At 36.5% G+C, this 14,849-nt stretch overlaps 1 protein-coding gene across 2 annotated transcripts in view; it reads left to right on the top strand.

Annotated features, from left to right (window-relative positions):
• The window catches only part of UNC13C (unc-13 homolog C), a 564,606-nt gene that overhangs the window by 279,478 nt on the left and 270,279 nt on the right, over positions 1–14,849 (top strand). For both annotated transcript variants that reach the window (XM_039254229.1, XM_039254228.1), the window contains one exon: positions 3,719–3,882. In XM_039254229.1, coding sequence (XP_039110160.1) covers positions 3,719–3,882 — 164 coding nt within the window. The remainder of the gene's footprint in view (positions 1–3,718; positions 3,883–14,849) is intronic.

The following is a 14,849-nucleotide window of genomic DNA, read 5'->3' as shown; positions in this document are numbered from 1 at the left end:
TGAGTTAGTGTGCAAATTTTATTAAAGATTTAATTGGAAGTATTAGAAATACAACATGCATTGCATCAATTGTTTTTGGTAGCCAATGTAATAAGCAATGATTTTTTTTCTTTTTCTGAGTATAACAAAAAAGCTTTAATATATATTGAACCATTCTCCATTTTAATTACCCATTCCACAAACAAGTTGGGAATGGAGAATATCAAATGTAGTTACCACCCAAGGATAGTAAAAATTATATCCACCCAAAGAGTGAGGCTGGTTGACTTAGAGGTTAACACAACCCAATTTGAATCCAAAGGGCAGATACACCACAATATAGATATACAGACATAAAATCTTGGGCCTCTATTGGATGCTTTGCATCTGAGAGCTTAAAATTGACCCCAGAGCCTTTCTTTGTTACAAATGGCACTTGTTCTGTGTATCAAAAAATAAGAGGTAAAGCTGAGGAATGTACTTTTCCCATGTTGAGAGAGGTAGAGAAGAAAGTACCTTCCTAAGATAGAAAAGATAACTGAAAGAATCTTTGCTCTTTGCATATAACTTTTTCTAAATGTATCTATGAAAATTTATATGTGTAATTATTTCCACCTCCATTTTACCAAAGAAGGAATGGGGAGCAGTATTTAAGTCATTTACATATTACTCACGATTAGATAAAGGACCTAGGCTTATTTTCCTGATGACATCCGCCTATTGATATTCCTTCAAAAAATGTGGTTCATTTTTCAAACCAATGAAACTGGCAAGATGGAGAGCCAACTCTGGGCTTAAAGTTTGGGTAGAGAATTTTTGGGATCTTTTTTTTTTTTTTTTTTTTTTTTATATTTTTAATATAGTTTATTGTCAAGTTGGTTTCCATATAACACCCAGTGCTCATCCCAACAAGTGCCCTTCCCCATGCCAACAGCCCCCTTCCCCTTCCCCCCATCAGTCCTCAGTTTGTTCTCAGTATTCAAGAGTCTCTCATAGTTTGCCTCCCTCCCTCTCCCCCAACTGTTTTTCCCCCTTCCCCTCCCCTATGGTCCTGTTAAGTTTCTCCAGTTCCACATGAGTGAAAACATGGTATCTTTCTCTGCCTGACATATTTCACTTAGGATAATACCCTTGAGTTCCATCCATGTTGCTACAAATGGCAGATTTCATTCTTTTTCATTGCCATGTAGTATTCCATTGTATATATAAACTGCATTTTCTTGATCCATTCATCAGTTGGACACTTAAGCTCTTTCCATATTTGGCTATTAGCATATTCTTATCGATGTTTGTGATTGTCTTATGTATTTGGGTGTTTCTGAATTCAGTGCATAGACATTTATACTTGTTAGCTCTTCCTGATGGATAGACCCTGAAATTATTATATAATGCCCTTCTTTGCCTTTAAAATAAAAAATAAAGTCCAGTTTGTCTGATATAAATATGGCTACTCCAGCTTTCTTTTTGATGTCCAGTAGCATGATAGATGTTTTCCCATCTCCTCACTTTCAATCTGAATGTGTCCTCAGGTCTAAAATGGGTCTCTTGTAAACAGCAAATAGATGGATCTAATCTTTTTAATCCATTCTGCTACTCTGTCTTTTGATTGGAGCATTTAGTCCATTTACATTCAGTGTTATTATTGAAAAATACAGGTTTAGAGTTATTGTGTTCTCTGTTAGATTCATGCTTGTAGTGGTGTCTCTGGGACTTTGTGTTCCTTGCAACATTTCCCTCATAGGATCTCTTGTAGGGCTGGTTTAGTGATGATGAATTCCTCCATTTTTTGTTGGGATAAACCTTGATCTCTCCTTCAATTCGGAATGATAGGCTTGCTGGATAAAGGCTTCTTGGCTGTATATTTTTCCTGTTCATCACACTGAAGATTTCCTGCCATTTCTTTCTGGCCTTCCAAGTGTCAGTAGATAGGTCTGCTACTACCCTGATATGTCTCCCTTTGTATGTTGGGGCCCTTTTATCCCTAACTGCTTTCAGAATTCTCTCTTTGTTCTTGTATTTTGCCAGTTTCACTGTATGTCGTGCAGATCGATTCAGTTTACGTCTGTGGGGAGTTCTCTGTGCCTCTTGGATTTCAATATCTGTTTCCTTTCCCAGGTTGGGGAAGTTCTCAGGTATTATTTGTTCAAGTACACCTTCTGCTCCTTTCTCTCTCTCTCCTTCTGGAATTCCTATGATATGGATATTCTTCCGTTTGATTGTATCACTCAGCTTTCGAACTCTCCTTTCATGTTCCTGGACCAATTTCTCTCTCTTTTTCTCGGCTTCCTCTTTCTCTATAATTGTATCTTCTAATTCACGTATTTTTTCTGCCTTTTCAATCCGTGCAGTAGCCAACGCCTCCATTTTATTTTGTGTTGCATTTTTTAGTTCATCAGTATTTGCAACAATAATGGCTCGGATGTCATCCAAGCCCTTTTGAAGCCCAATGAGTAATTTTATGAGTATTATTCTAAATTCTTGTTCAGTTATGTTGCTTAGATCGGTTTTGAGCAGTTCTCTAGCTGTTATTTCTCCCTCGAATTTCTTTAGAGGAGAGTTCTTCTGTTTTGTCATTTTGGCTAGCTTTCTTTCTCGTTAGTTTTAAAAGCTTGTGATGTGTTCTGCCCGTGTGAGTGCTGCTATATTAATATTAAAGGAGGCTCATACACTGTCCAGGGCCTGGCCGTTCAGGAAGTCTTCTTTGAAGGGTGTCCCTTGGTCTCTCTTGTGACTTTGGTTTTATTTCTCTACTCGTAGTGATGTTTTGAACTCTCCACGATGTGCACTTTAGGTTTGTTCCTTGAAGTAGCCTGTGCCACAGGCGCAGAGGAGGCGGGCCGTCTCCCGTGCCTCACGCCCTCACTCCGTGCGTTCTTAATGATGCCACCCAACTTGCAATCCCACAAGCCAAGGCACTTCAGGGCAGGGAACTGGTTCCTCCTGATGCCGACCGCGTCCCTGGGGTACCACCTAACCTGGAGGGAACTTCCACTGTCCAGTGCCAGACCGAGGCCACCAGTCCAAGGAAAGCCCCACAGTTAGAGGTGGGATATCTCTCCGAAAGCCCTGCTTCTCCGCGAGTGCAGACGGGAAAGCGAGAATTTTTGGGATCTAATGAATAGCATTAATACTTTGCTTTTCAGAGTCCTTTTCTGATAGTCCAAGAAACAAAAAGAAATGAAATCCAAGAAACGGTCCTTTAGTGACCTAAGCTGCATCCATGTAGCAGGCAGTTCCCAAAACTTGTTAGAAGCAAAAAGAAATTATGTGTAGTGGTTTTTATTTCATTACAAAATTCTCATTCATTTTTAACCTCAACCTTGCCCTCACTCCTACCATTTCATTGTCAAAGACTTTACATACTAAAATTCTGTGTCAACATAGCCAAAATCACATTATTCATCCCAGGCTCTATAATTTACTCTGAGCCCATGAGTGTAAAAGAAGCACTATCATGTAGAAATGTTTACATACAAAACTTTTACTTCCTTCTAAAATGAATTATTATGTATGAAACATTTGAATCATTGGTTCTGTGTAAGCCTAGGCAGAAATAAAATCAATTTGCATAAATATGAGGTGAGCTAGAATAAAACTCAATATATTCCTATTGCCTATATATGCTAATGAAAGATTAGATGCAATCACAATGCAAATATAAATTACTGAGACTTAACAATTACATATTTCTGGCCTATTCTGAGGAATTACTGAACAATTGAAAACCACTTACTTTTAGAATCTGTTCCATTACTTGACTGAAGTGAAGTCTAATGGTGGAGTGAAAATACCGGAGGTCAAAGGGGAGGAAGCCTGGAAGGTTTTCTTTGATGATGCTTCCCAAGAAATAGTCGATGAATTTGCCATGCGTTATGGGATTGAATCCATTTATCAAGCTATGACGTAAGTACTATAGAATATGTATATGTTCAAAAATCTGAAATCTAAAGAGAAGAAAAGCATTCATCTCTTCTAATTCAAATGAAATTTTGATTCCAGAGACAATTACATTTGAATGTGCCCATTTGATGCTGGCCACTCTCTCTTACAGCTGTAACGTGTTAAGGACTTGATAATTCACTACCACCATCTTCTCAGATCTTTTTTTTTTTTTCTCAAAGTGTGGCCCACTGATGAGCAGTGTTAGCAGAATCTGGGGACTTACAAATGCAAATTGTCCACCTACCCCAGACCTACTGAATCAGAAACTCTAGAAGTGGGCCCAGTGATCTGTGTTTTAACAAGCCCTCCTGATGCTTCTCATTAACTCTAAAGTTGAAGAACCTGCGCCTTGTATGATATCTGAGGAAACTAAAGCCTGTGATTGTAGTGCATTGTCTAACTTTACAAAGTCTCTTAGTGTCAGAGATGCATCCAGAGCCATTACAGTGTCTTGACCCAAACAGTAGGCAATATATACTTCCTTTCTATATTTATATCAGTGTTGCTAATTCAGTGAAACCAAGATTTATTGAGAACACACTGCAATAAATGTGGTTCTGCAGAAGTGACCCACACAGACCCATAACCCTTACTGAGGAGTTTCAGAAAGCATTCAGAATTGGGTTGTTCCTTGCCCGCAGTTCACCTTTTGAAACCTGATCTTAGTGTATAAATGCATATATGCCATATATAATAGGTATTTATGTATAGATATTAAAAGAACTGTTCTTTTATATCAAAGACCAGTTGATATTTTCACATCAATGAAATTGATGCTGGCCCAGGTAATCAGTCATTTTCAGCCATCTGAATGATGGCTGTAGATTGGACCAAAATCCGTGCTCTTCTTCAGAGTTTACTGTTCCTAGCATTTAATTACCAGGCATAATTATAGAATAGAATGTGTAAGAATACATTTTTAAATATTTTTGATTAAAGGTATGCTTTTTTAATTGACAGAATATCCTAATGCTAAATAATAAAGACTTACAGATTATACAGGTGAAAAGGAAGTAGGAGGTCATGCAATTGAACCTCTCTCCAAATCTGAAATCCTACTACTGAATCTGTTAACTGATGGTCACCATCCCTGTGCTTGTTCACATAGAGTGACAACATACTCCTTTTGAGGCAACTTATTTTGTAATTGGGCAGCCGTAATGGAGTCTATGAGTTTGTCATCTGCTCTGTCCCATGTCAATGGCTATAATTCAGAATACCTATATAAAATAGGAGCACAATAAAAATGCAACTATGATAGTATAAAAGAGGAGAATCATCCTTTATTTTATTTTATCACTTGTATTTTTCTCTTACATTTAACCTAAGTAAGCAGTAACAATAAAATATCTTTGGATACTTATTTGGTATCAAGTGACCCACGCATGAGCTCATAATTATCAAGAGCCACAGAGTATTTGTAGCTTTGTGGGTCCTACAGTCTCTGTCACAACTGCCCCATTCTGTAGTTCAGGTGCAAAAGCAGTCATAGATCTTAGATAAACACATGGGCATGGCCATCTTCTGATAAAATTTTATTTTAAAAACAAAAACTATAGGATGGGTTTGGCTGTGGCCTAAGATTGCCAACTGTTAGTCTAAATAGAAATAACAAACCAGATAGGCATAAGGAATTTGGTAATAAATTGACACATGCTCTTTGATGATAACAAAATGCTGTAGATTATATAGTTGACCCTCGAAAAACAAAGGTTCAAATCATGTGGGTCTACTTATAGATTGATTTTTTTACAACACTGTAAATATATTTTCTCTTCCTTATGATTTTCTTAATATTTTCTCTTCTTTGGCTTACTTTATTCAAAGAATACAGCATATAATACACAGAATATGTGTTTACGATGTTTTATGTGATCAGTAAAGCTTCCAGTCAAACAGTAGACTATGAGTTAAGTTTTTTGGGAGTCAAAAGTTACATGCTGTCAGTGACCTTGACCCCTGCATTTTTAAAGGATCAACTGTATCTACTTCTAGTTATACATTTGATTTCATGATATTTTTACTTATTAAATGCTTTCTTCTGCTTTTACTATGGACCAAGGTGACCATAATATTTCCCTCAACTTGATGAAACTTTAGGCATACTTCTTTCTTGCCTCTAGGCCCTGATCTCTGTCTCACCTTGGCCTTTACTGAAGGCTTAAACACAAAGGCCCCTGACCTCCCTTTACTTACAGTGTTCTCTTTAGAAAACTTATAATTCACTTTACAACACTTAGAATTTTTTGGATGTAATTTTTCTTAAGAGACTCTTGCTAGTTTTACAATCCAGAACTAGTTTTCTCAAGGACCCGGGAGGTGTCTCTCTCAAATATAATCGTCAAGGAGTATAAGCCTCTGTCTTCCAGTTTTTATGGGAGGGTAGAAGCCTCCCGTGGGTAGGTGCCTTACTCTAAGTTGTAATACTATCTCAAGTCATGAGGGTAAGAGACAGTTTATTTTGGATAAAGCCAATTAGTAAACACAGGTGACTAGGATTTCCCCAACTCCAGCTCTTAAAAATCCCCTTCCATCTTCCCTCCCAAGTCAGCCCTTAAAAACTTTCCCATCTGATATTTCAGTGTAGCTGAGTTCAGACTGAACTCAGATTTACAAATTAAAATCTCAAATTCAATAGTCATTTGTTTCATTACTGCTTTATAAGAAATTCTGAGTGCATGATAGAAACTCATACATATTTCTGATTGAATTAATCAGAAGTACATGTCATTTGTCCCCAACTTCTCCTGGTATGTTTCTTCATGTCAGAAATACACAGTTGCCAAAAGCATGCAAAGTAGAATTAGAAAGACTAATCTGGTGTGGGTATCTGTTGTACCTTGTGTGTTGCACTTAAGTGTTTTAGAGCATACCATATTGATTATTTATAATAATTTGTAGAAGTGTCAGACATTCTTTTGTTAGGTGTTGAAATAAAACTTTCAGAGATGTTTTTTACTGTATTTTCTAAATGATACTTCTGCATTTGAATTGGATCTTGATTCCTAACAAATTGTTGTCCAAGAAAAAGTTTATGAATAACCACTGTATATTCAAATTTGGGTTTCCTATTGAATCAGTTGTATTTTTCTGTTATCTTGAAACATTGCTTCAGGGTACCCAGAAAACCAACCAACCAACAGCAGCAAAACCTAGACCTTACTACCCATGTCAAAATTTATCTCAGTAGCATTTCCCTTAACCTTAAAAAAATGTTTACTTATTTAAGAGACAGAAAGTGAGCAGGGGAGGGGAGAGAGAGAGAAGGAGAGAGAATCCCAAGCAAGCTCTGCACTGTTAGCTTGAAGCTGAATGGGAGGGTGGGTGGTAGGGGAGTCGAACTCAAGAATGAACCATGAGCTCATGACCTGTGCCGAAATCAAGAGTTGGATATTTAACCAACTGAGCTATCCAGGAACCCTTCCCTTAATTTTTAGAACACAAAGTTGGGGAACTCAGCTTCATGGAAAAAATAGATGTTCTGCCTTTATAGTAAGGACATGCATAAGTTTGGGAAAGACCAAAACTGTTTAATTATTGTGGGCTTTCCTAGACCTCATTTGATCAGAAATAAAAATCAAATCTTAGCTTCTTTTGATATTTAAAATCTCCTTATGCTTATCCAAATCCCCAGGTAACCTCATAATCCTCCTCTTTTAAGTAGAGATGGTCTGGTTTCTTTTAAGCATACTCCCATTTCTTTGAAGATGAATTTAGAGCAGAAATAAAGGGGAAGTATGTATTAAGTCAGAGAGTCCGGTTGTACAATATTAAATTTTCCTCTTGTGTATTTCTCTTCATAAGAAGGAGGCTGGATGTATTTTGCTGGTAAATAATCTGAACATTAATACTGAACTTCCCATTCCTCTAACATACCTCCTGCTTATTGTAAATGCTCTCTCCTGTTACCACAAAACATTTTTGTTGAGGGCACCATTTATTAGCCCTATTTTTCACATAAAAATGTACCCTTTGTTGTGGAACATTCATGAGGAAAGAAGAAAGGGATTACAATTTTCCTGTTTGGACAAGCAATTGATCAAGGACCGAGAGGATTTGTTCCCACACAGTAAATGCAATTATCCATCTAAAAACAAAAAGGCAATTTTCCAATATATGACAGTAAGAATTAGAGTCCTGTTCCTTCCCAAAGAAGCACACTATTTTACATATTCTGTATATTCTGTATCGTGATGTTGGGCGTAGAACCTGTTTTCATGATGAGAGTTTTGGGAGTCTTTGATTCTTTACATCTATCTATGCAAACATATATGCTCTTAAAAATATTCTGACAGACTTGCTGGTCACCCTATAAACACACTCAAGGAATTCAATGTCAGCATCAGGGATTAAATTGTCCTCTGGAGCTGATTTCCGGAAAACACATTTTAACTGAGTGTTTAAAGAGTCTTTCATTTATTATAGAATGAAGCCGAAGGTGTGTCACAGAATCTGAGATTTTGTGTTTCTGTACATCATGCTTCTGTAATACCAAATGTGAAAAGCATAAAGTCAGTGTTTTTTTTTTTTTTTACCTTGGTGTCCTTAACAGACAACCTTGACTTGGGCACTAGTGATCTTAATCTAATAGATATTTGAACCAGAACTATTGGGATATGGTTTATTTTAAAGGCACTAGTCTCTCTTAGCTGCATGAGCCTGCTTTCTAAGTAGGGTGACACTTAATTGAACCATTCATTTCTGTAAGAAATATTTATTGAGAGCCTACTATGGAAGTTTTCTAGGCACTGAGGTTATATTAGCAAACAAGAAGTGAAAATCCAGTCTCTCATGGAGTCCACATTCCAGAGGATACAATTCATTTATTTGATAGACACATTCTGATGATTTAGTATAAGGACTTAGCTATACAGGGCTGAGGACTTACTTACACAGGGCTTTGGGATACAGCAATAAAAGACATCTCTTTCTTCAGTGAGCTTCTATTCTAGAGCAAAGAGGAAGAAATTAAATAACAAGACCATATACTTAAGGTATATATTAGTTCTATAAGAGCATAGACATGGAGGGACTAAATCAAGGCACAGATGAGGAGAGATGTCGGAGAAAGCTGATGGTCAGCCTGAGGGTCCCAGCCTGACTTGCTCTTCAACTTCTATGGTTCTTCTAAACCCTATACGTTTCATTACTTTCCTGTCTCCCACCACTGCCCTCATACTTACTCAAAACCTCTGTAATGGAGTTTGAGCAATACATAGCATCTATGAAAAGTTATGATGCTATTTGCCAAAAGAGATCCTTAAGTGTTTGACCCCTTCTTTGGTGACAAGCCTGTGTGCAATCACTGACATACGTGCTAATTGGAATTTTAGGGAGCAAATGTGATAAATACTAGTTTAGTGTATTTCTAACATTAGAAATACAGATAGTCTTTTCTTTCATCTTGTATTGTTTCTCTGACATCTTCTAAGGGTCTAAACTCTTAGTCATCTTTATGATGCTTCTTTCCAGTCACCCTGCTCTTATTTTTATTTAAAAAATAATCTTTAGATATTTTGAATCAAAGGCATTTTGATCCCTTGAAAACCCCAAGATGATGTAATTAGGTACAATTATCCATGAAAAGGCAGGTGAGTTAGATGATTGCCCCCTCTTTTTTTTTTTTTTTTTTTTACTTTTTCCATTGTGATAACTACGAAATAATAGCAAGTGAACTCAATACAGATTTATTATTTGAAATACACATAACTTCCCAACATTTTGCCAGTAATGTTTGAGAATTAATGGATGATGATGTTGTAGCAATCACTGTAGCTGAAAACATGCCAGAAACTATCTCATTATTGGCAATTTAAGCATCACTTTTTGAGTTTGTTTCTGTAACTTTTCCCATGAAACTGAAAGTCCATTTGTTAAATCGGTTTGACATTAACCCTGTTTTCTTAGAAAAGCAAAGTTAGGTGATTTAAACATTATTAATCCATTGTTTTCGATCATGTCTGGGGAAATGTTAGCATTTTCAGACATTTCAATAGTACTTTTTGACCTATTTTATTTGAAGGTGTACTTTTGATGGGGCGGTTTGCTTCAAGGATGTATTCAGTCATTTTAAGTGGCCAATTGTGCTTTTAATCCTATTTTCCCTCTCCTTCCTAGAAGAATGTAAGTAGCATTGAAACTACAGCCTTTAAAAAGGAATTGATTTTTTAAGGAGATGGTTAGAAGTAAGTAGCTTTGCATTGCCAGTAACCACACATAAAGAAGGGGCATGCAGAAAGTCAGAGGCAGACTCCTGGCAAATTGAAGATAACATAAAGCCTATTAGCTGAAAACTCCCAAAGAGCAAAGGATCCCTCAAGATGATTCCCTTGTCCTCTGCTTTTTGGCCATCTCTATTAATCATGGGCTTCAATAGAATCAAATGTTGATAGTAGGAGGAAGTAATGTGTATGGCTGGACACAACCTAGTATTTGTATTCAGAGATGCAGAACATGTTAGAGCTTAGAAAGATTAGATCTTTTAACCGCTCTTTCATTTTAAAGATGGACAAACTGAATCTAGGAGTGATAGTTTTCTAAGGTCCCAAAACAGAGCAAGGATTAGAATGAATCATGCTTATGCAATGGTATCTCTAACTCTAAAATGGCCACGCAGAATCCCTCTCTCTTCCCCACATACTGAAAAGCAATATGCTGACCATTTCTTCAAGGTTTCCAAGCAGTATAGACATTAACCCTAATTAACACTTTTCCTTCTTGGAAATTTAAGTCTCTCTCTTTTTTTTTTCTCCTTCAAACATCTGAGAAATATGTACCTTGATGCATATGATTTTCTTGGTTAAAATGACTGCCTAATCATTTACCAGTTAGGTTAAAAGTGAATATGAAAAGGCAAGTTCTATGTAGACTGCTGTTTTGGTACCAAAAGGCACCATCTATAATTTACCATAATCCTAGTACGGTTTCTAGAAAAGGACAAGTATTTTTGCCAACCAGGGAAAAAAATTTACTCCTAAGAGTGACCTGGAAATTGAGTATTAATGTTTTATTTTTTAAAATTAATATCAAATGCTTAAACATTTTTTTCAAATGCTTAAACTTTTAATCTTAGTATTCCAACTCATTAACTCCTGAGTCACTAGTTTTAAGAACATTTTCATGTAAGTTCTAAGAGATGATGATTAATGTATCTTTAATTTTTAGATATAGTGAGACGTGTTCAATGTAATTCTGATCAAATTAAAGAGGATCATATCCATGACTTTAATCTATTTACCTTTTTCCTTTTACCAAACAATGAAAATTATGTTGCTTACAATTTTAGTTAAGAAAAATGATTACAATTTGATATTAAAATTGATATAAAGGACCATTGGGAGGAAAAATAGCTTTAAGTGAAATACTGGGTTTTACTCATTGTCCTGTGTTGATGTTCTGGCTTCACCATTCTCATCTTTGTAATTTGCCTTAGGAAATTAAGAGCAAAAATCATTGCCTTAATACGTTCAAAAGGTAGTCTTGATATATTTTATTTAGTAAAATCAAAGTGGTATCTATTTTATAGTAATTTTTTTTAATGCTTTATTTATTTCTAGGAGAGAGAAAGACAGACAGCGTGAGCAGGGGAGGGTCAGAGAGAGAGGGAGTCACAGACTGAAACAGGCTCCAGGCTCTGAGCTGGCAGTCAGCACACAGCCCGACGCGGGGCTCGAACCCACGAACCGCGAGATCATGACCTAAGCGAAAGTTGGACCCTTAACCGACTAAGCCACCCAGGCTCCCCTATAGTAATTTTTTAGTAATTCTTTTGCATCTACTCATTTGCTGGAAACTAGTAAGCTCTATGATAAACTTTGAAGGAAAAAAAAAAACATTTTATGGGTGATTTGTGGTTGACTTCCATAAAAATCTTGCTCACTAGTACTTTAAAAGTGATATAGGTTATAAATTTTCACATTATATATAGTACTTTAAAAGCTATATATTTTTGAAAAGAAAAATATAAAGTAATTTTTACTTGAGTCGATCAAAGAAAAAAAATTTATTTTACTTTATGTCTTTATTGTGAGAGACAGAGAATGAGCGGGGGAGGAGCAGAGAGAGGGAGACCCAGAATTTGAGGCAGGTTCCAGGCTCTGAGCTGTCAGCACAGAGCGCGACTTGGGGCTCGAACCCACAGACTATGAGATCATGACTGGAGTCAAAGTTGGACACTTAACCGACTGAGCCACCCAGGTGCCCCAATCAAAGAAAAATTTTAAAAACTGTTGGGTTGCTTTGTTTCATGCTAAGTTACAAAGAGACTTGTGAAATCAACAATAGAGTAAAAGCTGAATTAACATCTAAAATATATGTTTTATATATGTGCTTTTCTGATTAGGGTAATAAAATAAGCTAATGGTAAATTATTTTTGAAATACAAAATGTATTTTTTTAATTCTATAGCTCTACCTGAACATAACATTGTACCATTTTCATTAATACTGTTTCCTGCCAGAATTTTGGTTGTTTTTTTGCCATATACCTATGTGTGCATGTGTCTACATGCACATGTAGATGTTAAGATAATGTACAAAACTGTTTGCATCTTGCCTATTTGGCAACTTACAGTATTCCTTTGACTCAGTATTTGTTAACCACCTGGGTATTGTCAGCATTCACCTGCAGACTTTAAACTGGAAGCCCAGCCTCTAATAATGTTCTACTCTTTCCCATGACTTTACTTAAATGCAGCTATCCTTTAGGTTGTTGAAAGATACTTACCTGCTCCTATTGGTAGGTTATCCAAATAGTAGAGTTGGATTTTTTCCCCCCTGGATGAACTGAAAGACCAGTGATTTCTTGTCTTGCTGGAAGCAGAGTATAAAAGATTTTATATAATTCCCAGGATATACTGTTCCCAGTGTTCTTCCAGCCCTTTCTTTCTAACTAGCTTCAAATCCCATTACCTATTCTCTATTGCACAAGCTGTATTGCAATCTTGGGAATTGTGTACTCTTTAATGGATACAGAGTGAGTAGGTGTGGGAAATCGAGACAGCTCTTTACTGCCTGGGGAAGCCATCACCATGGAATATGGAAGTGATTGACAGCCTTGATAGCCAGCAGCCCAGGCCCTAGTCATGCATACAGGGTATACAGTGTATGGTTGCTAGAAACATCTTCCTGTTTTTTCTCTAGTCAGGTTAACATTTTAGAAGTTTAGACACTAGTCAACTCCTGAGTATCTCTAAATCTAGCCAGCTTCCATAAAGTTAGGCAGAGTCCTCCCAGATACTGGGAAATCTTAGATGGGTACCCTAATTTCTGGTGTTTTTATGACTTCACAGATTTTTTTGGTTTTCTTGGATATTTTCATGGCAAGTTTCAAGGGGTGAATCATATGCAGCTAGCTACTTCCCGTGGTTCCCCAGAAATTATCTCAGTTAAATTTAAATCAGAAAGTAAAATATTTCTGTCATCAAAGATGAATACATGCCTAATGCTCTGGAAAATTTAAAATATATGGTGGTTATATAAGCATAATGCTATTAACCTTCATAGTTATTGTCATCATTATGGCTTAACTGCTATGCACTTCAACAAATGTTTACAAAGCAATTAGATGTTTTGATAAACTGTCAGATAAATTAAAAGAAAGATACGTTCTAGTGGTTAAGAGATACGGTTTTCAACTTACATTGCCTGAATTCTAATCCTAAAACACCTAACTTGCTCTGTGGCCTTAAGAAGGAAAAAAAAATGGGAAAGAAATGTTTAATTACAGCAAGCACACAGAGAGAGTCAGGCTTTAGAAGTACTGGCAAAACAAAAGTAAAAATACAACATATCTGAAGTTCCCTACTTTTCATGGTATTGTGCTTTTCTTGGTGAGACACAAATGTAGCTTTCATATTTTCAGAAGTCATAATACATGTTCAAATATAACATGAGTAAAATCAAGTTCAAAGCTGGTTTGCTGGAAAATTTAGGTTTCATAGAAATATTCAAGTTTTATATCTTGGAGATTCAAAACTGTCATTCTGTGAGTTTTAGATTATCTCAAGATGCAAAATATTTTATTCCTTCTGAGTGTGGTATATGAATGGTTTAGTCAAATTGCAAGCAGGGAAGAAGTGTCATTTTTTGCTTCTATATCTTCCTAAATTGTTTTTTCTGCTCTAATATTTACTCATTTCGATTTATCTTTACACCACTTCAGAGTCACCTTTCCAAATTTGTCTGGTATGTCAGTTACCTCTGCAAAAATCTCCGCCAACCCCATATAGTCCACCTGAGAATGTGAAAATTCCTTAGCTCAAGACCAATAGAATCTGTCCTTGACCCACTTTACATTGGTCACCCCTGGCACCTCCTCACTTTTCATCCTGTTTCCTCTTAGTGCATACTTCTGTCACTCAACTAACATTGGTTTTGTTAAGGTCACAAAACCTTTGTATGTTTGTCAAGTTTAATAGTCTATTTTCTGCCCTTGTAAGACTTCCTCACTGAACCTAACAGCATCAATTATCCTTCACATGCAAAGAAACTTCCCATTCCCATGGTTTCCAGTGTCCTGGCTTTCCTTTTATCCATCTGTTTTTTCCTTTGGCCTCAGTCATAGTATTCACTTATTTTTTTTGTTTTCTTTCACTAGTTCCTTACATACTGTGTTTCCCAAGTTCCACACTTGGGCATTTCTCTTTTTATACTATATAATCTTCCTGGATGATCTTATCCATTCTCATGGTTTTGACTGATTCTGACATATTAGTGACCCCTAAATCTAAGTTCAGGTATCCAGTAACCTGGTGGACATTCCTATGTGAAACATCTACAAGTACCTTATGGTCAAACCCAACATATAATCTGCACCTTACAATTCCTTTGTCCTGTTTTGTTCTCAGCCCACTCAGCAAAAGTACCAGTTACCCCCTACCCCCACTGTCACCTTGGAGCTTAACCATTTCTCTTCACTACCCCTCAGCC

Source organism: Hyaena hyaena, unplaced genomic scaffold (genome assembly GCF_003009895.1).
Source record: "Hyaena hyaena isolate Hyena2069 unplaced genomic scaffold, ASM300989v1 scaffold_479, whole genome shotgun sequence".
Classification (NCBI taxonomy): Eukaryota; Metazoa; Chordata; class Mammalia; order Carnivora; family Hyaenidae; genus Hyaena; species Hyaena hyaena.
Note: the sequence above shows the minus strand (reverse complement) of the source record. Positions and strands in the feature narration are given on the sequence as shown.